Source organism: Prunus persica, chromosome G1, assembly GCF_000346465.2.
Source record: "Prunus persica cultivar Lovell chromosome G1, Prunus_persica_NCBIv2, whole genome shotgun sequence".
NCBI lineage: Eukaryota > Viridiplantae > Streptophyta > Magnoliopsida > Rosales > Rosaceae > Prunus > Prunus persica.
Genome location: NC_034009.1, coordinates 37,413,450 through 37,435,273, shown reverse-complemented (window position 1 = coordinate 37,435,273; position 21,824 = coordinate 37,413,450). Strand labels below are relative to the sequence as shown.

General features: G+C 36.0%; 3 protein-coding genes across 4 annotated transcripts; 1 reads left to right on the top strand and 2 right to left on the bottom strand.

Annotated features, from left to right (window-relative positions):
* Window positions 7,529-15,435, top strand: LOC18791100. 2 transcript variants are annotated; one of them, XM_007226965.2, is made up of 16 exons: window positions 7,529-7,973; window positions 8,779-9,164; window positions 9,301-9,526; window positions 9,673-9,915; window positions 10,008-10,123; window positions 10,217-10,309; window positions 10,460-10,547; window positions 11,007-11,236; window positions 12,038-12,222; window positions 12,358-12,557; window positions 13,103-13,435; window positions 13,566-13,667; window positions 13,898-14,195; window positions 14,532-14,680; window positions 14,754-15,038; window positions 15,117-15,435. In XM_007226965.2, exons 2-16 carry the CDS (start codon window positions 8,866-8,868, stop codon window positions 15,333-15,335), a joined length of 3,066 nt encoding a protein of 1,021 aa, XP_007227027.1. In that variant the 5' UTR covers window positions 7,529-7,973; window positions 8,779-8,865; the 3' UTR covers window positions 15,336-15,435. The 2 variants fall into 2 exon arrangements, with proteins under 2 accessions (XP_007227027.1, XP_020409634.1); XM_020554045.1 differs by having other exon boundaries at window positions 7,643-7,973; window positions 9,673-9,921.
* LOC18789025 lies at window positions 15,598-17,900 on the bottom strand. Its single transcript, XM_007224633.2, has 6 exons — window positions 17,729-17,900; window positions 17,018-17,271; window positions 16,657-16,915; window positions 16,300-16,479; window positions 16,051-16,206; window positions 15,598-15,964 (listed from the first exon to the last, which is right to left on the bottom strand). Exons 1-6 carry the CDS (start codon window positions 17,789-17,791, stop codon window positions 15,755-15,757), a joined length of 1,122 nt encoding a protein of 373 aa, XP_007224695.1. The 5' UTR covers window positions 17,792-17,900; the 3' UTR covers window positions 15,598-15,754.
* LOC18791836 (probable inactive heme oxygenase 2, chloroplastic) lies at window positions 19,577-21,595 on the bottom strand. The gene is made up of 5 exons (XM_007222472.2): window positions 20,997-21,595; window positions 20,681-20,904; window positions 20,329-20,436; window positions 20,097-20,231; window positions 19,577-19,957 (listed from the first exon to the last, which is right to left on the bottom strand). The coding sequence occupies exons 1-4, from the start codon at window positions 21,544-21,546 to the stop codon at window positions 20,130-20,132; spliced, it is 984 nt and encodes a 327-aa protein (XP_007222534.2). The 5' UTR covers window positions 21,547-21,595; the 3' UTR covers window positions 19,577-19,957; window positions 20,097-20,129.

Below are 21,824 nucleotides of genomic sequence, written 5' to 3'. Positions count from 1 at the left end.
AGTGCATTTTGCCTTGCATATCGGAGGTTCTCTATACTGATTCAAGGAACCTCCTGATTTTATTTATGATGTACTGTATGAAGATTGTAACTCGTGATCAAGGAATTTCCTTTACTCTTTATAGGAGTTCAAACTTCTTGTATTAGCTTTTTCACATCAATAATATTCTATAGCTTATCATAAATAAATAAATAAAACATATCCAGTAGGTCAATTACCACCACCAGGACTGTGGCCTGGTCTTGTGGGTTGAAGGGCATCTTCTTCTTTCACTGCAACAGTTGCATAACCTAATTTCGAGGGCAAAGACGACGTTGCGTCATCTGATTTTTTGGTTTTGGATGACAAAATTATTTGGTGTGTTTCATTTGGGTCTGCTGTGATTATCTGGTGTGTTTCATTTAGGTCTGATGTGTTCAATGTTAAAGATCTTGTTGCAGTTGAAGAAATGATGCCATCAATGCAAGAAGAAACACATTTGCCCAGATGGTGAATGTTAGCAACCTTCTTTCCAACTTTCTCTTTTGGACCTTTTCTCTTCCCTCATGACATGTGTCGCTTTCCTTACACTAAAAACAATGTAATTAATGCACAAATAAGATAACATTTGTTTCCAAATTTGCCCTTATTTTTTGTATTGATTTTAATGTTTCCTTAAATTTATTAGCCAAATTTGTTACAACTTTCTTATCACAAAAAATCAATAATCAGACTTACCGAATTAATGGTTTGAAAATGCAATCAATGAACTTCTTTTTAAAACAAACTTCCTTAGAAGGACATTGTTTGTCTGTATAAAAAAAAGGATATATCTTTTGTGGATTTTTTTAGGGTCATTACAAAAAAATAAAAGTTTTCCCTCTAAAAAAAATAGACATTTTCTTTATTAAAAAAAAAGAATTTTTTTAATTATTTAATTTTTTACATATGGTAAGAGAGTTGTAAAAAAAATTGGATAAATTGAAGGACAATACATCTAATAAGGGTAAACTTGAAAAACAAAAGGTGGTTTGTTTGATGTATTAATGTCATTATTTTAAGTGTATGAGAAGTGATATGTGTCATTAGGAAAAGAGAGAATGCCCAAAAACGAAGGTTAGAGAGAAGGTTATTAGCATTCTCCTTGCCCAGATAAGCTTGGCCATGGCCATGACGAGCACAAAAATTTTGAGGGTTTAGAAAACTGAGAGAGAGTGAGAGGAGAGGGTAGAGGTGTGGCTAGAATATAATGTGATGCAGGGTATTTATAGTGTTTACTTGACTTACTGAACCCAATAACCATGGATTAATTCTTTAAGTTGTAGAAATTATGAGCAAATTTATCACTAATCTATACTTAACATTTAGGGTTAAATCTATTGTTGACTTCCTTTTTTTTTTATGGGTCATAAAATCACTTAGGAAGAATTTTATTCCCTAGCCACTAATACTAGTAGAAAAATCCACAGGCTCATTTAATAGGATGTTAGCTTTTTAATACTCTCTCTTTTTTTAATTTTTCTTTTTGAGAATTTTTTTTATTGAGAGAGGTAGTAATATGCTAAATTCACACACACACTGCACGAATGTCAAGATTCGAATCAAGAATATTGCATAAGGCGGAATTACTTCAAATCACTACATTGACGGACCTTAGCTACTCTCTGTGTAGTGGTCCTTTGCTACTCTCTCTTTTTTAAGAACTCAGGAAGGAGTTTACCTGAAAATAGGCTGAAAAAGCTGTCAGAATTTTAGATTTGGCATTCATGCGTCAGTTTCATGATTTCATGTAGTGTTCCAGAATTCTTTTCTTTTTTGGGTAAATAAAACAAGTCTGTGTTTATGGTATCGTGGACCTCTACTGGCCCACATATGGGAAGCCCACAAAGAGCCCAAGGTTATGTCTTTTCTTTTTCTTTCGAAAAGCCCATTATGTATATGGGTTCTCGCTCGGTCTGGCCCAAACTCTCTCACATGGAAATGTAACTAATTGAATTTAACTTAACCAATGGGAAAAGAAAATCCAACTTTATTATGAACTGACATGAGGTCCATTACACAGATGTCAATTACCAACACCAGGAATGTGGGTCGAAAGGCGTCTTCTTCTTCTTTAATGCTATAAACCAATCTGGGTGGAGCAGGCTCATTGCCTAAGTTACAACAACATTGCCATAAGAGAAAATCAGTGCAAGAAGAAGAAGCATATAAGCTTGGCCATGGTCATTAGGGTTAGAAAGTTGAGAGAGGGGTGAAGGGAGGTGATGATCAAGATGTGTCTGCACTGAGTGTAATCTAGGTATTTATAGAGTTTAGCCAAGGAGTTGGTTTATGACCATTATTGAATGTAATATGTAAATATGGTAAGATATCCTCAAAACACACAAATATGTTAAGATATCCACATGCAAATATATCCAAACGCATTATTACTAATTCCAAATTTACAAAATGCAGCTGAGGATGGGTTCAAAAACCCCATTTGTTTTGAGGAGGAGTTTGCATCCTCAATTTTAAAAAGTCAAGTTTTTTTATTTTTGAAAATTATTTGGATCACATTTAATAATCACTTATTTAGAGTCTTGTCTTTATTAGAGACTGCTTTATTAGAAAGAAGAGAAAAATTGCGCTTATCATATTTGTTTGCCAAAATTTGTTCTCCAAATAATTTTTGTTAGTGCTCCGTTTATTCATGAATAGGCTCCACTAACTCAATGATGTTTAACAATATATACGGCGGCCCATTTGTAAAAGATTTTCTTTTTCACATCCTTGTGTTTTACAAACTTAAGATTTTCGATCCTCAAAATTAAGTAACACACATGCATGGGAAATAAAATCAAACTTTATTAACTAACTGATACAATCGATGACATATCCAAAATTACACAAAGGAAAGCAATTACATAACATAAGAGTTATAAGATACTCACCTGAACCAAATTATTCATGCATATATAATACAAACAGTTCATGATAATCATTAACTTAATCGAACCATAATTAAATAAATAGTTAATTAATTTACTGGTTTGGCTCTACTCAGGTCCACCAGAATGGCCGGCGTTATGGCCAGCGCCAGGACTGTGCCCTGGTGTTGTGGGTCGATAATTATCGTCGGGAACACTCTCGTAGGTTAGCGTTGGTGGCGCAGAGCCTGCAGCCACTTCATTTTCTAACACCTTGCGGTGTAATAATATTGCCTGGTTTGTAAGATCTGTTCTCGTCAGCCTTTCTTCAGTTGAAATGATCCCATAAGAGAAAATTAACACAAGAAGAAAAACACTGGCGCACATAAGCTTGCCATTGGCCATATTGATCAGGTTCTGAAAAACTCAGAAAGACAAATGAGACAGAAGAGAAGAGAGATGTGTTTGTGTGTTGTGGCTTCAGCTGAATGCAGTGGAGGGTTTATATAGAGTTTTGGATGGGGGAGAGTCGTTGGCGTAATGAAGTGAAAAACTTGAAAATATATAGAAAATTACATATAATTAAACGCGAAAATGATTATGTTCCCCAAAGATTCGCTTTGGAGAATCTAATATAATCTTTCACTCCTTCATTTGCATGCCCCATGCATAACCCATGTATGTTAAACTGGCTAATAATTAAGCTTTCCTCTAGGAATTAAATTTATCTGATGCTTGAGCAAATTAAGGAAGAAATTTAAATGGTGCGAAATATCCAGATCCACTAGCCGGGGGTTTGATGAGACGTTTCTGGTATGAAACCAACATTTGACTTATACACACTTAGTGCTTGTGGGAAGCTGGGGAATTAGCCCCTTGCAAATCTTATTTTTGCTGCTCAAACCCAACTTGCGTCGAGTAGCTAGCTACCAACAGTCTTATTAGAGTAGTAGATCAGGCAAATTGTGTGTAAGTTAATGAAAATACTGTCTGACATGTACGTTCATAAACTTTTCTAATTGTAATTCCAATTATTTATTTTAGCATATGTATCCGACAATGATTTTTCGATGAAGAATAATGACTTCTTACATGTAAAGAGCTAAGTTGTGTGTGAAAATTAGAAGGTGTATTCAATTGAGATTTTAATGGATTGTTTTGAAACTTAAAAGTACAACGGTATTCAATTTGAATTTTTAAATAATCAATACAAGTCCGGTAGTATTTAATTAGGACTTTTGAAAGATAAGAAAAAGTACCGTGGTATTCAAAAACTTACTGATTTTAATGAATTTGTGTGAGACTTTTGAGTGTGAGACATAAATACCAAATCACATAACAAATCCCATCCTCTTATGCCTGATTCTCATATATGCTCTCATACTTCTTTTTTTCCCACTATTTTTTCATGCTTTTTATTGTACAAAATAAAATAAAATAAAGAGAGACGATAAAAAAACATTAACAAAAGAGAAGATATTGCCTCTTCTGGAGTTAATGGGCATTTTTCAATGGCTCTTCTTTCCTTGTAGACAAGCTTCTTTGGAGCAAAATTATCGTTTCGATACTTTTTTCAGAATCTCCCGCTCTTTGGGGATGAAAATATCAAAAGTACAAATGTTAAGAAGTCATCAAATAACATTAATTTTTCAAAATCTGAACTCATGAATTGTTTCAAAATATGAACCGAAGAACCAAATAGTTGTCAAAGTGATTTTTTCAAGGACAGTTGGTGTAAAGGCATAACTACTTGGGTGACACTCTGGACCACTTCACATATATTCGTGATGATTTTCTATCTACATTCTTGATTCAGCTCTGACTTGCTCTCATGCCACAATCATGATATTTCCTTTTATATGTAAAGGTGTATGCCTTCAGGTTATGTATTTATATGAATGATGTTGGGTGATAAAGTTCAAGCTTGTATAAAAATATAGTAAAATCATGTAATTGCAATATATTAAAATCATAAGTAAAATTATAAGTGAATTAAAATCATAAGTAAAATCATATAATTACAAATCCACCTAAAATTCATTACATTAAAATCATATAATTACAATCTATTAAAATCTCATTTGAATACACCCGGTGTGCTGGCTAGCTATCATGACAAGAATCAAACTAGGATATCGTGTCGGGGCTAGCTAGGGCTAAGGTTCTTTTGACTGAATCTTTAATATTCCACGAGTACACTTGAAACTGTGCCGTACGTAATGCCAATTTCTTTTAAGTTGAGCACTTAAGCTGGCCATGATTAATTTCTCTCTCGCCAACTCCAAGCCCTCCAAATACCCTTAATATGAGATCACCATGTATCTGATATAAATTTTGCTCAGGTGGGAAACAACTTGATGCATGAAAAGCCACTTGAAATATAATATAGGAATTAACAAAATACCAATGGAGGTGTAAACGTCATTCCAATCATGGTTTTCCAAAACAAAAAATGGTGATCAATAATTAATTAGTGAACTAATCAAGATTTGGTCTACCTTAATCAAAGATCTTGAGAGGCATTACTTAAAGTGCACGTCTGCAAGTGATCGATCTTCTTCACCATGTGCGCAGTGCGCACTAACTTTGTCAGAAAAACTATAGTTTTTGCTAGGAAAAGAAAGGTCTGCAAGCTTTCAAACCCCACAAACACATCCATACCAGCCGCTTATAGCGTATCTAGGATTATAAACTAGTATTCAAATCAAACTTATAAAGATCCGTTCTACTTTGAGCTCAGTACTGTAACATTGTTACATAATGTTATCAATTTATTTATATTATAATTCGTATTAACGTATTATTTTATATCTTAACATGTAAATTAAAAATACTACGTGACGTTCAGACTCAAAATATTTTCGAATCGGAATTAACCTCACTAAAATCCCTAGGACTAAAAGGGTTCTTGAAAATGAAGGGATTGGTTCCTAAAGCCGTGGAAGTCCCACCATCCAATATGGAGGAAGCTGTCAGTTCCTTAGCACTGTGATCGATCGATTAAGTACTTCTTCTTCTCTGAAATGGGCGATGGGGAATTCAGCAAATCAGCCAACTAGACCTTTTGTTGAAACTTGAAAGAGAAAGCATTACAAGAGCTGTCAAATCTTAGCCGTTGAAAACAATACACAAAAAAAGTAACTGAGATAAGGAATCTTTTGGATTGAAAAGCAAGCACTACATGGGAGCTATGAGATTCCATTTCTTTGACTGAGCTGCTGCTAGCTTTTTCCTTTTTGTTTATATATATATATATATATATATATATATAACTTCATCAAATTTATTCATTAAATTTGTTGATATGTTGGTGCACATCTATATAAAGTAAAATCTATGAGTGATTCGTCAACTCTGTCTCTAAGTGTATCATTTTATTTTCTTAATTTCTTTTAAAAAAAGATTTGTGAATGTCAAAATTCACTATATTTATATACAAAAACATTATAAAACTTATAAGATTACCTACTTGATACCTTTTTTTTTATTTATTATTCTTCAGAATATTTTTTACTAATAAGATATGGTTTTCATTAAACCTGAGTGTCAGATTAAATCTTAAACTAAGTACTTTGACTTTACATCTAGCTCACCAACTTTCCTTATATTCCACTACCGCATTTTGATCTATTGTCTGTATAATCTTTTTAGGTATTATATGAAAAGATAAGAAAAAGAAACCAGAGAGAGCAACTCAAAAGGTAGGAAGGTGCCAACATGGGTTTAGTTCAGTTGGCAAGGTGTGAGTTGTGCGTTGAGTTCCAACCGAGTTTGATATCCATTAATGCCAGTAGTTCTATGTTGGTGGGTAATTTAAAAAATGTCTTGTGTAATTTCATATCCGGGGGCAGGGAGGATAATAGTCCCTTGCGTCAATTCAACCGACTCTAAGTCGTAGGTTTGCCCTGGCCCTCAGTGTAGGAATAGTCTCTCCCTCCCCTAAACTTTTTTTCACAAAACAAAGATTGAAGGTGAGAACCTTGTCATGTTATTTTTTAAAGATTTGTTTTTACTATTGTATCCTTCAACTAAACTATTTTCTTTTGCCAACGAGATCTATCCTAGTGAGAAGAACTTTGATCGAACCTTCCATGACACCTTATTATTGTGTGTGCAAAAAACACCTCCCCCAATATCGCTTGTATAAAAAAAAAAACTGTTTTCTTTTAAAATTTTAGATAGTAAAGCGGTGTTACCATGATGATGAAAACACTGTTTCATTTTGGGCCCAAATAAGAAACAATGAAACACTATCATATGGATTAGCAACACACACGTGACAATGTTACCATTTCACTCAAATTTTTGTACAAATCTTTTTTTAAGATTATGCTATTGGCCATACTTTTCATATTTGGGTTTCAGATAGGTTTTTAGGTTTTTTGGCTATCTATTGTACTCTTTTCCTTTATTGCATTTATTATTAGAGGATAATTTCTCCCATTTGTTTTATTTTTAAATATTCATGTCGGGTCGGAGCCAAATTGGGCTTTTAAGTAGAAAATTCAAATAGGCCCAAACTTTCCCCAAAAAAAAAAGAAAGCCCAAGCCCACGTGTCATTACGTAAGTCAAAACCCAACGGTTAACGACTCTGAAATGACATGAAATGAAGGGCACGAGGAAAATGAGGAAAAACCAAAACAGAAGCAACCTACCCAAAGCAAGCAAGCCACAGCCCAATTGTCAATGGTCGTTGGCACGCGGTATCGGCTGCTAAACCTAAATCCTGTAATTAATTAGAGCTAAGAAATTGATTAATGGGCTTAATCACAATATTAATCCTGGTGGTGGTGGTGGTATTTGGCGCAAAAACGAATATGCCGTTGCCATAATGCTTATGTCCTTCCTCGTCGCAGACGTTCTTAAATGTAAAGTCGGTTGAGCCTGCGAGACAGAGAGAAAGAGAGCCACAGAGAGAGGACCCAACAACTACTTGACCCGTTTTCTCTTCGAGTTTAATTCCTCATGCACGACGCTTTCCTTTTCCTTCCTCTCTTTCAATTTTTCAATTTCAGAGTTTCGAAGCATTCTTCTTCTTCGTGATTGTCGCTGGATCAATTGCTCTTTTATTTCGGCTTCGCAAGGTTGGCTTTTGTTTGATTGATTAATTGCTTCTGCTTTTTTGCTTCGATGTTCGTTTTGGTTTTTGGAATTTTCTTTTTGAATCAAACCCTAGTGCTCCATTGATGGAGTTATGGTTACCCTTTTGTTTGTTGGCGCTGAATTCAACTTTGTACAATCGTCTGGGTAAATGAGTTGCAGATGGTTTTCGAATCTTCTATTTCAATGTTTGTTTCTTGCGTTTTGGTGTCTGTTGCTTTTCTGAGTGACTATTTGGTCGTTACTATTTTTTGGCGCTCTGTTTTCTGTCGTTTGAGCTCTTTTGTATTTGCAATAGTCATTGAAGATCTTAGAGCGCTTTGTTTAGTTTTGTTGACAGTTTTAATGAGTTGGGCTACTTCTCAGTTCTGACTGAAGCGGGTGTTTTGTTGTTTTTAACAGCAATGTAGTCGAGTTGTCTGCTGTGTGTGTGGTGGTATGGGTATTTATGACCAAGTTTAGTATAACTCAAAACTAGATTCTCTCTGCTTTTGCAATTCTTCTGGGATGCAAATATGGTAATATTTTTATATAGATAACTTGTAATGCTGAAGACATTATCAGCCCAGAGCTGGTTCTTTTCATAGGATATGCATGAGCTTAGTGGCCCAGAGCGTTTGACTAGAAAATGATGATAAGCTGCTTTCTCCACATCACTTCCCATATGAATTGATCATGCATGTTTCTTATTTGAGTTTCTTTTTGTTATACTTGAACAATATGCAATATCAGTAATTTGTTTATTTTGATCTTTTATTTACTTCTATTGTCATCTATCTTTCTGCTCAGGATTCTGGAGTTATTCTCTGTGGGTGATTCTGGCACACTTGTGGTGTGGTTGATTTATAATAACTTGAAGCAGTGCAAGTTCATTTGATGGGATCTACTACGCCGTCTGTTGGTTTTCTAGATACTTTAAGAATGGAGAGGGTTAGGACAATTCTAACCCATACGTATCCTTATCCGCACGAACATTCCCGTCATGCTGTAATTGCTGTTGTTGTGGGTTGCCTCTTTTTTATCTCGTCCGACAACATCAATAGTCTTGTAGAAAAGTTAGACAACAATATTAAATGGTGGTCTATGTATGCATGTTTGCTGGGTTTCTTCTATTTCTTTTCGTCCCCATTTATAGGGAAGACAATCAAACCAAGCTATTCAAATTTCAGTCGGTGGTAAGTAAATTTGTTTGAATCCTATGTCAGTGCATTTGTACTTTGCAGTATCTCACATTCACATATATGTACATACCCCATACACTGAGGTATGAAGAGTCTATACGAGTTTTAACAATGGAAATTGCTTTTGTAGGTATATAGCCTGGATTTTAGTGGCGGCTGTCTATCATCTTCCTAGTTTTCAATCAATGGGAGTTGATATGAGGATGAATCTGTCTTTGGGTTTTAATGTATATGTCACTTCTGTTCTCTTTCTTCTTTTCTTCCACATTATATTTCTTGGCCTTTGGTACGTTGGTCTTGTGTCACGTGTGGCTGGAAAGAGGCCAGCAATTTTGACCATTCTCCAAAATTGTGCTGTAAGTTATAATAATACTTTTTCTACTTTCCTATCATGTTTCCAGTGTTTGTATTTACTTGGCATGTAGTACAGAAGAAACTTAAATGCTTATGCATCAACATATAAGCTTTGGATATTATTTTCATGCATTTTTTGTTCATGTAGGTTCTTAGTGTGGCCTGCTGTGTGTTTTATAGTCATTGTGGCAACCGTGCTATTTTGAGAGATAGACCACTGGAACGAAAAAACTCTTGGTTTAGTTTCTGGAAGAACGATGATAGGAACACATGGCTTTCAAAATTCCTCCGAATGAATGAGTTGAAAGATCAGGTCTGCTCATCTTGGTTTGCTCCAGTTGGGTCTGCGAGTGATTATCCACTTTTGTCCAAGTGGGTCATTTATGGTGAGGTACAGGTAGAACAACCCCAAATTTTTTTATAGTGTTCTTCTGTTGCTAGTATTTTTAGTGTTATATGCTTATTAATGTTTTCATTTCTCAGTTAGCATGCAATGGTTCATGTGCTGGTTCATCGGATGAAATCTCCCCATTATACTCATTATGGGCCACATTCATAGGCCTCTACATTGCTAATTATGTAGTGGAAAGGTCAACAGGGTAAGTGGTGAATTGTAACATGTTTTCTGTGATGATATAAACCATGACTGATTGTTATCTTTTACATTCAATGGTATCTTTTTTGATAAATAGGTGGGCTCTTACTCACCCAGTCGAAGGATATGAGAAGTCGAAGGAGAAGCAAATGAAGCCTGATTTTTTGGATATGGTTCCTTGGTATTCAGGGTATATGCTCTCTCTCTCTCTCTCTCTCTCACACACACACACACACACACACACACACACACACACACACACACCCCACCCCCCCTCCTCTTCCTTGCTGTTCTTGTATTCGGGGGAGTTGTACTCACTTTTCTGGTGAATGTATTGCAGAACATCAGCTGATTTATTCAAGACTGTCTTTGATCTCCTGGTATCAGTAACTGTCTTTGTTGGCCGCTTTGACATGCGTATGATGCAGGTAATCTCATAGTTTCATGTTGTGTAATTTCTTCATTGTATTGCTCTAGTAACTGAAACTATTTTCTCCATAGCTTTGAGATTATCCTCTTGAAATTTTCGACACTTGTCAAATTTACACTTGAAACATTTAGTTTCTTTGTATATGGTACCATTCAGGAATTTATTTATTAACTTTTCTTTCAAAGAATCCATGTATAAGTTTATTTAGTAAATCAGAAAGAAGAAAATTTTGTGTTTAACTGTCATTTGATCTTGAACCATATATGAAATAATTTTGCGGGGCTAGGTAGTTTAATAAACCTATTCTTTTTTCAACTTCCTGGCAGATACTTTTATGTTCTTTGTTGCCAATGAGCTCCCTTTTTGTTAATATTTACTTTGTCATGGACTTTGGTTTGGAATCTTAATAAAGGTCATGATGTAATTACGTATTTATGTTTCCCTCTCCAATCATTAGGCAGCAATGGACAAGGTCCATGATGGAGCTCAACAAAAGGATGTTTTATATGATAATTTTGTTGGGAAGGATGATCTGTGGTTTGACTTTATGGCTGATACTGGCGATGGTGGAAACTCATCTTATACTGTGGCTCGGCTCATTGCTCAACCTTCCATTAACATCAACCGAGATGATTCTATGCTGCACTTACCACGTGGCGACTTACTCCTGATTGGAGGGGATCTTGCGTAAGTTGAAAGTTTTTCTTTATGTTTAACAATATGGCATGAGGGATCAATTATTATATAGATATTTGTTTCTGTCGCAAAGGTGAAATGATTTCACGAGGTTTCTTCTGTGGTTTAAATGATCACCTGAAAGTATTTCATCAGTATTGCTGTCTGACATTGCATAAAACTTAATAAATTAATTTGTAAGTCTCAAATTTCCTAGCCAATAAACCCCAAATATCTGTTTCAACACCTTGGGTGAAGTTTAAGGCTAGAAACATTCTGAGCTTTGTTTTACTGGCATTCAGTGCTAGTGTAGGTTTGGTGGATTTTTGTTTTGTTTTTTTGTGGACTATGGAAACTGATGCTTAAGGTGGGAAATGTGAAGTTCATCCACAACTTCAATAAGAACTGTGACTAAACCACCACCACCAATTGCTCTGATTAAACCATATCACTGACCAGTTGAGCAATTGGTTAGCTTCTCAATTGGTGCTGTCTACTTTATGCCTTACTCATTGAAACAACTCCCTGTTAAAATTTTGATTCAGATAGTGATAATTATCTAAATACATGCATATGCCCTTGATGTTTCATTTGAATCTGAAGTTTTTGTTGATGTTTATCATCCCTTTTCTGCACATGCACATGCCCATTATGTTTCATTTGGACCTTTGTTTTTCAAGAGCACCCAACCCCTCTAATTCTAATCATTGTTTTGTTATTTAGAATTTTATCATACAGCCATTGTCTGACAAATGATATTTTATTTTGCTGAATATCTGTTATGTGTGTAATTATGTCATGGTTCTGGTTTAGGTATCCTAATCCATCAGCATTCACTTATGAAAGGCGTCTATTTTGCCCTTTTGAGTATGCTCTCCAGCCCCCTCCATGGTCTAAACAAGAGCATATAGCTGTAGATAAGCCTGAGCTACCTTGTGGTGTGTCTGAACTGAAGCAATATGATGGACCTCAGTGTTTTGTCATTCCTGGCAACCACGGTTGGCTTTTGTTCTCTCTCTCATCCTTGACACCCCCCCTCCCTTTCCAAAAAAAAAAAGAGGAGAGAATTTGATAAAAGCTAGAGTGTTAATATAGGTGTAGTAAATATTCATTCTTTCTTCTTGCCATTACAGATTGGTTTGATGGACTTCATACATTCATGAGGTATATATGCCATAAAAGCTGGTTGGGTGGGTGGTTTATGCCTCAAAAGAAGAGTTATTTCGCTCTGCAACTCCCACAAAGATGGTGGGTATTTGGTTTTGATCTCGCACTCCACGGTGATATTGATGTGTACCAATTCAAATTCTTTACAGAACTAGTAAAGAACAAGGTATTTCTAAGTTTGCTTTTCTTTTATTTTTTATTTTTTTTAGGTTTCATCTTCTTTTTATAGATATGGTTCCCTTAAAATGGCCATGGTGTGTTAAGTTATGCTATATTTTCTGAGTAGTTTCTTTGGTCCTTTGCCTTTTATTTTAAATTTTTGGAGTTGTGAATAATTGGACCCAAAATTGTAAACAGGGCACTTTTGATTGTTACTAAGGTTGACATTACACAAGCACAACATTGGCTGGGGATGAGACTGATGTTTCTCTTTTTCAAATAGTGAACTGGACAGAATTCCACTAGACTTGTTATGAATTCATATCTATTTCCCCTGTTTATAAAAATAGAAATGTTGTATAGAATTGAGGGTTTTGCTGATGTGACAGCTAGACCTGTGTTTGATGCATGTAAACCTATATATAGGGCTTCGCCTATATATGCTTACGATGAATGATGTTAAGCTTCTTACTTGTTTGCTTATCCCAATTTTCCAAGTTCCAAGCTTTTTCTGATTGTAGTTAACATTCTCATCTCATCATGTTATTCTAGGTCAGAGATGATGACTCTGTAATTATCATGACACACGAACCAAACTGGCTTCTTGATTGGTACTGGAATGATGTTTCTGGAAAGAATGTTGCGCACCTGATATGCGATTATCTAAAAGGGAGATGTAAGCTTCGAGTGGCTGGAGATTTGCATCATTATATGCGTCATTCATTTGTTAAAACGGAGGACCCAGTTCATGTGCAACATTTACTTGTAAATGGTTGTGGTGGGGCTTTTCTACATCCCACCCACACCTTTAGTAATTTTAAGAAATTTTATGGAGCTTCTTATGAGAGCAAAGCTGCTTATCCTTCATTTGAAGATTCAAGCAGGGCAAGTTTCGGTTTCAAAGTTTTGTAATTTCATTGTCTGTCAGGGTGTCTATAGAAAGTTCACTTGTTTATTTATTTCCTCTCAACTCTTGGTTCTAATGAGTCTTTTTTTTTTTTTGGTCCATATGCAGATTGCTTTAGGAAATATTTTAAAGTTTCGAAAGAAGAACTGGCAATTTGATTTTATTGGTGGCATTATATACTTCCTATTGGTCTTTTCTATGTTTCCACAGGTGAGTCTTTGATTGATTCTTTGCTATTATTTGATGATAGTTACCCTGGCTTTGCATTACTTTGTCTCTCTCTGGAATTGAGATAATGTGTACCGTACCAATCTTTGATATCCTAGTCCTTTTGCTTTCCTCAGAGCGTGCAAAATTGTTTACCATTCGTTTATTGGGTAATGTGATTATACTCTGTTATTGCGAGATGACAACTCTAATTTGCCTTTTTGTTTTTGTAGTGTAAGCTTGATCATATCCTGCGAGATGATTCATTTTCTGGCCACATGGGGTCTTTCTTTGGAACAGTGTGGAATGCTTTTGTATACATGCTGGGGCAGTCTTATGTATCTGTAGCAGGTGCTGTGGTATTGCTAATTGTAGCAATTATATTTGTCCCCTCTAAAGTGTCTCGGAAGAAACGATTGATGATTGGAGTTCTTCATGTGTCTGCACACCTGGCTGCAGCACTGATTCTTATGTTACTGTTGGAACTGGGTGTTGAGATGTGTATCCAGCATAAACTACTGGGAACTTCAGGTCAGCTTTTAGTCTCTTGTTTACCATTTTCAAGACCTACATGAACAGAGAAGAAGCACACCTTTCTCATCCTGTATACTAATGTGATTTATGATCTTGGCAGTTATTCTGTCCTTGCCTGTTATATTTGTTCATCTATTATTTTAACTTTCAGATAATTCAATCATTTTTGTTTCTGTTGAGAATTTCCTAAAAAGATAGCCATACGACATTGGGATACAATGTATATGATGGTGTAAGCATGGGTCTGACCAAAATGTTAATGGTAGGAGGGAAAATATGCAAATTATGTTGTTGGATTGTATGTTGTATGATGTTGAAAATTTTAATTTTCAGGCTATCATACTTTATATCAGTGGTACCGATCGGTGGAGAGTGAGCACTTTCCAGATCCAACTGGCCTTCGAGCTCGAATAGAACAATGGACTTTTGGCCTTTATCCAGCATGCATCAAGTATTTCATGTCTGCATTTGATGTTCCAGAGGTATGGAAAGCTCTTTTGCAAACTTATTTTTACTCTTCTTTGTTGCATTCTGACGATGAAGAAATCTTATCAGGTTATGGCTGTCACCCGAAACAATATATGCAAGAATGGGATGGAATCACTATCTAGAGCGGGTGCCATAATCTATTATGCTTCCGTCTTCCTTTATTTCTGGGTGTTCTCAACTCCTGTAGTTTCTTTAGTATTTGGAAGTTACTTATATATCTGCATTAACTGGCTTCACATACACTTTGATGAAGCCTTCTCCTCCCTCCGAATTGCTAATTACAAGTCATTCACCCGATTCCACATCGGAAGTAACGGTGATCTTGACGTCTACACTCTTGCAGTTGATAAGGTAAGAATGTGATGCGTGTTCAATTTCAAGTGCCGTATTTGGGACTTCTAAGAGTTTAAATCTAATTAAAACATGCAGGTCCCCAAAGAGTGGAAGCTAGACCCTGAATGGGATAGCGAGGATAGGAAGCCAAGACAGCCACAACAAATGAGCCACCATAGAAAGTTTCCTAGCAAGTGGAGTGCAGCTGCTGCTCAACAGGATCCGTTAAATACCGTTAAAATTGTTGATCACTTTGTTATTCGACAAACAGATAAAACTGTTAATGGAGCAAGCGATGGATCAGTAATCAGCTGATCTGGGCTTGTGTTCTATCTGTAACATTATTGTAGTTCCCTTCGTTTAGATAGCAATGAAAGAAAAGAAAGAAAAAAAAAAGTTTGTATGTTAAGATTTAGTTTGTTTTAGTTGCCAGATTTGTACAGAAAATTGGTAATGCGAATTTGGAGTTTCAGATTCTCTCAGATTAGAAGAAAAAAGAAAATTCAAATTTTCTCCAATTGTACTGGAGAGACCAAGGAGGGCAAAGCAATTGAATTTACACAATCCAATCAATTAATATAAATTTACTTTAATATAATGAATTTACAAAAAAATTCTGCTGACAAATATACAAAGAAAAAAGAATTCAATAAACAAAATTTTTGAGATGGGAAAGTTTGGAGAATTGTGAAATGAAGTGGGTTATGTACATAAACTCTGCTGACAATCTCTTCTCAAGTGAAATGAATTAGTGCAGATTGTGGTGAAGAATGCAGTTGATAGTCTGCATGGAGGAAAGTCTCGTACGATGTGCCTTTGAGTGTTTTCTCAACAGTTTCCCAGTTCTCAACTTGGTTTGATAACGGCGTCGTATGGATCTTAACCTGACGGCTCTTGAGCTCTCTGTGGGGCAACCTAAGGAAGTCTTGAACCTCATTAAGTTTCTGCAAAAAATAAAACATTTGTATTATCAATGATTAAAGCGTATTTATTTTATATGTAACACATAATAAACAAAAGGGTAACTTACAGTGCGGTTGTTGAGAACGTCCTCGTAGTAAACAACAATATGGCGAGTGGCGTTGAAGTATTCTACAGCTTTGGCAGCTGCCTCTTCATCTTGAGCAAGATCTCGAATTAGTAATGTCGCATTTATCTTGGGTTTGTATTTTGCTAGTATTTCAGCCTGCAATTTAATTTAATTTATTTGTTAGGACTCGGGATGATATGAGAGAGAGAGAGAGAGAGAGAGAGAGAGAGAGAGAGAGAGTGTTGAAACCTCCAATGGAGAATGGACATGAGACTTGTGCGTCCCATTGAGTGGCTTAGCATCTTTATCATAGGAATTTGCAAGTACAGAAATCATTCTGCGGAGCAAGTTCCTTCTGAAGAGGAATATTGCAGACACTCCTTTTTTCTTGAAGTACTTCAATATCTCTTCATGATTCTCCATCAAACCCTACACCAAGATATATACATATAATTTTAAGCTCCTATATCATATCTAGAAACATACATGCGTGAGTGGTTGTTAGCTGTTGATGAAAGTTAGTTGATCCTACAATCCATCAACAATTCACCTCCACCTACTTGCTACAGTGGTTGTCCAAAGCATTATCAATTAAAATCAACTAACCTGATTAAGCATCCATTTGAATCCCACAGCAGCATTACACTCATTCTTGGAAGCACTACTAAACCAGTCCAGATTATAAACTTTATCCATGTTCTTCAAGATTGAAGATACATTAAGCCTCCTATCCCGGACCGAAAATATTTCCCCATTTGAACTTACATTAATGTGACTATTCAACAACGTTTCAAACCATCCACTCCCAGATCTCTGCATTGACAATATGGCAAAGTACCGTACTGGATTGCAGGCACATTCCTTCCTGTAATTACAGCATCAATTTAAAAAAAACCATCTTTTTTGGCAATTTTGTAATTAATTAGTTGAAACCATCACCATGCACATAACTTCAAACACAAATTACCTTTTGAATGTTTGAGGTTTTGGGTAATGAACATAGCCGATTTCGGATTTCTCAAGATCAGGAACTTGACAAGATTGATTAATTTGGTTTTGGTGATTAATGGCTATGATGTTCAAGAATTTGGTCTTGGTGTGAGTGTTTATTTGCTTCAAACAAACTAAGCAAATGTAAACTCCACAAACCATTGCAAAAAGTAGAACTACCATCCTCAGTATCAGTGGAGATTTCTTGGGAGCTTTGATGACAACTGTATCCTGTAATTAAGAAAGAAAAAAAAAATGCATGACAAATGATAAGTGTGAAGTTAATTAGTTGACGAAAGAAATTAACAGTAACAGTGATAGCAGAGCATACTGTGGTGGCTTCCATCTAAGCTCCCCCATCAAAGAAGGGAAAAGAAAAGAAGAAATAACGGCTTAAATGGGATTTTGGTGGTTTTTTTTCCTACTAATTTCTGTTGGTATATTTTGAGAAAAAGAAGGCAAAAGAAGTGGTCGGAGCTTGAAAAGATCAGATTGGAACATTCACGCATAATGTTACAGACAAGTGTGATTTATACCAATGAGAGTGTATAATATTTGCACTAATTAAATCAAAATAAAATTCCAAAAAAAATATATATATTTGGATGATAAAGTGACAGAGAGGGAGCTAGCTACACACACACGCACACACATATATATACAGAGTGACCAATATAACCCTACGGACCTTGTTGAAGAAACAGATTTCTTCTTCATCCATTCTGTGAAGAGAAGAAAGATAAATCGGCATTGAGTAGGCTTCGTCGTCTTCGTCCCACACACACACACTCTGTCTCTCTCTGTCTCTGTCTACGTCTCTCTCACAACTTCAGAAGTGGAGTTTGAATTTGGGAGAGAGTAAGGTGGTGGGAAGAAGAGAAGAACAGAAAAGAAAGGTGTGCCTGTTACGTTATGTCCTGTTTTTAAGCTTCTCCTCGTGAAAAACGACAACATTTACAACACAGCACGCTCTTTCCCTTCCTTCTCTTAGCTTCAAGTTTTAATGGTACTTTTATATTATTTTTCTGTATGTGAGTTTCAATACCAGTTGGTGTTGAGTTGTAGCTCAATTAAGGAAAGAAAATACAGTTGTAGTAACTTGGTTCCTTGTTGGCTTTGCTTACTTAAACGAGAGTTGGAAAGTATTTTCATTAGAGAATATTTCTCTTATTCTAGTTGCTTTATTTAGATTCATCTCTTTTTTTCGTTTTCTCGTTCTCGTTAAAGTGTTTACTAATTGTGATGAATTGGACTAATCAATTTATTCTATAAAAATGGGAAAACGATTTTGCATGCTTGGCACACACATAACTTCATATCTTAATTTTTAAATTAGAAAAATGAGATTCGAATTTTTGACCACTTCCAAATAGTTGTATATAGTAATGTAACACTTAAAAGTTAGACCACCAAGCAGGACGGGTTTGAATAGTTTGATGGGAGCATGATTCATGGTTGTCGGTTGACATGTTTTTGAGGGGTTGAAATCTGTCCCACAGTTGCATTGTTTCTCGTGGATTTAGTAGAAAAAATAATTTAGATACCATGTGCGGCTCATGAAATTTTGAACCCTAGTGTGAGAGATTGTGCATGCTACTTATTAATACACAAGAACAATTAATGCAAATAGAATATGATAATTCTACTTATTCTAGCTAATGAACTATAATATTATTGTTGTTGAGGAGGCTAAGAAGATCAAACCAACAAGGATTTATTTGTTGATAAGCTGATCTGGGATACGTTCTTGGGCTCTACAGACTACAACTTATCGATTAATTTATGATATATTTACTGATTCGTAATTGGAATTAAAATAAAGAGTTGGATTTCAATTACGGATTACTCCTGTGTTTACTTCACATGGAGAAATGAAAATGCAAATGGACTCATACAAAATCAGGAATTCAATTCCCGATTTTGAAGAAATTGGACTCTTAGATGAGAGGTGTTATTCTAATTCTTGAAGAACTAACTCATCATGAATCTATTTTTTTTATCCATTATATCCTCACACAATTTTTAAAATTCCAAATTTATCATATACTTTAACGCAACAACAAGGACATTTTAGTAATTAAACTAATTTCAATTCTAATTAATAAGAATTTAGTAAACAATTTATAAGGAATCAGTACCACTCATACACCAATTCCATATAATTTAATAAACAACTTCAATAAAAATTCAAATTCTAACTCTCCTCAATTCAACTCCTCCACAATTCAATTCCTTCTCACATATAAATTACCTTGTTTGACTTAATTGTTTCTTTCCCACTTTACCTAGATTCTAAATTGATCTAAGCACGTGCTCATAGTCTCATAGTCAACAGTAGAGGGTTTTTTTTTAGTTCTTTTATTTTATAAATCTGATAACAGTAGATAATTTGTCTAAAGAATTAAACAAAACTGAAAAAAGGGAACAAAAATTATAAAGAAAGAGTATAGTAATGCAGCTGGCTCGGGTTTGGTGACTTATGTCAGGTCATGGCCAAGAAACCAATATGTAAATCCATTGAGACGACACAGATCAATAAAATAAATAAAAAATCAATTCATTGAGTTGTTCATCAATATTCTTGCTTGTAAATGCAGAATGCAAATCATTATGGCTCAACTTTTCCAAAGATCATCCCTACACTAAGACATTACAAGGAATTCAAAATCTGAAACCATAAAAAGAATCTGCTTCTTGGGCTCAGTGCAGCCCTTCTTCTGAAGACAAGTTCACAACAAGAAGCGTTGTCTCTATATTAGTGATGCACTGATGCGATGTTGTTCATGAACTACAAGCCGGCTGTCTTAATTCTGGTGAACAAACCACCTCACCTTCTATACAAAAACGAGCCCACCACAATAGAACCATGCTTCCTGGTACTCAGAGCAGAAAACCGCCCTCGGTGATGATGTACGCTCTGAAACGAAGGCACCAGAAAATGTATGGCAAAATTTAGCAACCAATGTTCAGACCAGAGCTCTTAATTCAGAGAGGAACTCAAAAAAGGAAGGGAAAAAAAAACAAAAACAAAAACAAAAAATGAAATTCAGCCTTACCAATAACCGACCTCCTGAGCTGTTGATTTGAGATTACTTGAGCTCTAAGATGATCAAACGAACTATCTGCCCCAAATACCGGAATGACTTCGATGTTTCTCTTAAGCATTTGTTTTTGTCATCTCGAGTCCAGTGCTTTAATCACAAAACAAAAATTTCCAAAAGTTTAAGAAGAAGTAACCCAATTAAGAACTCAAGCACAGTGAGAACAAATGGCATCTCAGAAATTTACCACTCCAAGCTTGTTGAGCTTCTCACGAACACCTTTCAGTAACTCTTGAACATCCCCTTCCCATGTGTAAAATCCCAACTCCCTTCCTTCCAGGAGCTTCTCAGATACCTAAAATCACCAATTCCAGCATCCAAATAAAAATATCTATTAGTCAGTTCATTTGGTCATAGCAAAAACCCACAAAAAACTTCAATCTTTTCCACATACAAGTTCCATGGTTTAAGGAAATGGGCTCAAACTAGACAGTGACTTGAGCAACACCACCTCAGACTTCAGAACAATTAATATAAAGTTGAAGACTTTGAAGCATATGGGCAAGAGTTAAAATACTAAAAACTCAAAAAGTACCTACCTGTCTTGCAATGACCTGACCACCAGCTATATGTGAAAAGTAGATATTGTAGAAATGGCAGAGGAACAATGGAGCAGAATTGTCTGCAAGCTCCTCCAAATACTTGGCATAAGAAACTCCTGGGCCACTGGGTTCTGGAATCACCATACCCTGTTGTCTAAACCACTCAAGATCTTCAGAAAGACCCTCTGACCTTTCCAATCCAGTCTTCCTGAAATAGGCATCTACAATTGAAAAACACACAATTCCCTTTTAAAAAGACGATAACTTTATGAAGATGAAATCAATCAAATACACACAAAAGAAAGAGACTGACAAGCAACGTCGTTTGAGTCATCCACAATGCGCTCGACGGTGTCAAAGACGAGCTTGCTGTCCACCAAGTACTTGAGGAACCCTTCCATACTGGGCCGCCAAGTCTCCGCCTCACCCCCATCACCATCAACATCTGATTCTGAACTATTGTTCTCTTCGGGGGCATTATCGTCATTATCACCGTCATCGTCGTCGTCTTCCTCAGACTGAGTGTCGTTGTCGTTCAATTTCTTGCCGTTGATGTTACGGAGCCTCATGGCGACGAACCTCATCTCCTCAGTGATGCCTTTGCTTTCTCCCGGGTACTGCTTCCTGTACCTCATCCTCCTCCTTACCACCGGCGGAGCCGTACCGGTGCTAGCCGTCGAAATTGGCGGCGGAGGCGTAGACATGGGGGCGGGGGTGCTCGAGCCAGAGCAACAGAGCGGCAGGGCTCGACGACCGTTTCTCGTTGAAATTGTTGAGGGCTTCAACGAATGAAGCGGTGAAAAGACGGCGTAAGCCATTGATGCTGAGACCGATTTCACCATTAACGACATCGTTGCACACATTGCGTTGCAGAATGCAGAGTTCGTTTTGTAGTGTCACAGACACAGACTCACCTTTTTTATTTAATTTAATTATTTTGAATAAATAGTATAGCCGCGCGGCTATACTGTTTAAATATAATTTATAAAGAGTATAGCCCCCGGCTATACTAGGGCCTCTTCCCCCCCCCTCTCCCCCCTCCATAAGAGTAGTTTAGAGCATTATCCATTACCATTAATCATTACCCTTGTCTCTATTATCCCTTTTTAATTTTCTATTTTTTTAGAGTTATTACTCGTAT

What these genes read in the sequence shown, in the direction of transcription:
- LOC18789025 (XM_007224633.2), bottom strand. Translation starts at nt 17,791, where the DNA reads ATGCCGATTTATCTTTCTTCTCTTCACAGAATGGATGAAGAAGAAATC. An exon ending in AAATCTGTTTCTTCAACAAG is followed by an intron (nt 17,272 to 17,728) that starts GTCCGTAGGGTT and finishes TCTTAATTACAG; the next exon opens with GATACAGTTGTCATCAAAGC. An exon ending in TCAAATGGATGCTTAATCAG is followed by an intron (nt 16,480 to 16,656) that starts GTTAGTTGATTT and finishes ATCTTGGTGTAG; the next exon opens with GGTTTGATGGAGAATCATGA.
- LOC18791100 (XM_020554045.1), top strand. Translation starts at nt 8,866, where the DNA reads ATGGGATCTACTACGCCGTCTGTTGGTTTTCTAGATACTTTAAGAATG. An exon ending in TCATTTATGGTGAGGTACAG is followed by an intron (nt 9,922 to 10,007) that starts GTAGAACAACCC and finishes TTCATTTCTCAG; the next exon opens with TTAGCATGCAATGGTTCATG. An exon ending in TCTTTTCTATGTTTCCACAG is followed by an intron (nt 13,668 to 13,897) that starts GTGAGTCTTTGA and finishes TTGTTTTTGTAG; the next exon opens with TGTAAGCTTGATCATATCCT.
- LOC18791836 (XM_007222472.2), bottom strand. Translation starts at nt 21,546, where the DNA reads ATGTGTGCAACGATGTCGTTAATGGTGAAATCGGTCTCAGCATCAATG. An exon ending in TGACTCAAACGACGTTGCTT is followed by an intron (nt 20,905 to 20,996) that starts GTCAGTCTCTTT and finishes TTTCAATTGTAG; the next exon opens with ATGCCTATTTCAGGAAGACT. An exon ending in AGCTCAACAAGCTTGGAGTG is followed by an intron (nt 20,232 to 20,328) that starts GTAAATTTCTGA and finishes TTGTGATTAAAG; the next exon opens with CACTGGACTCGAGATGACAA.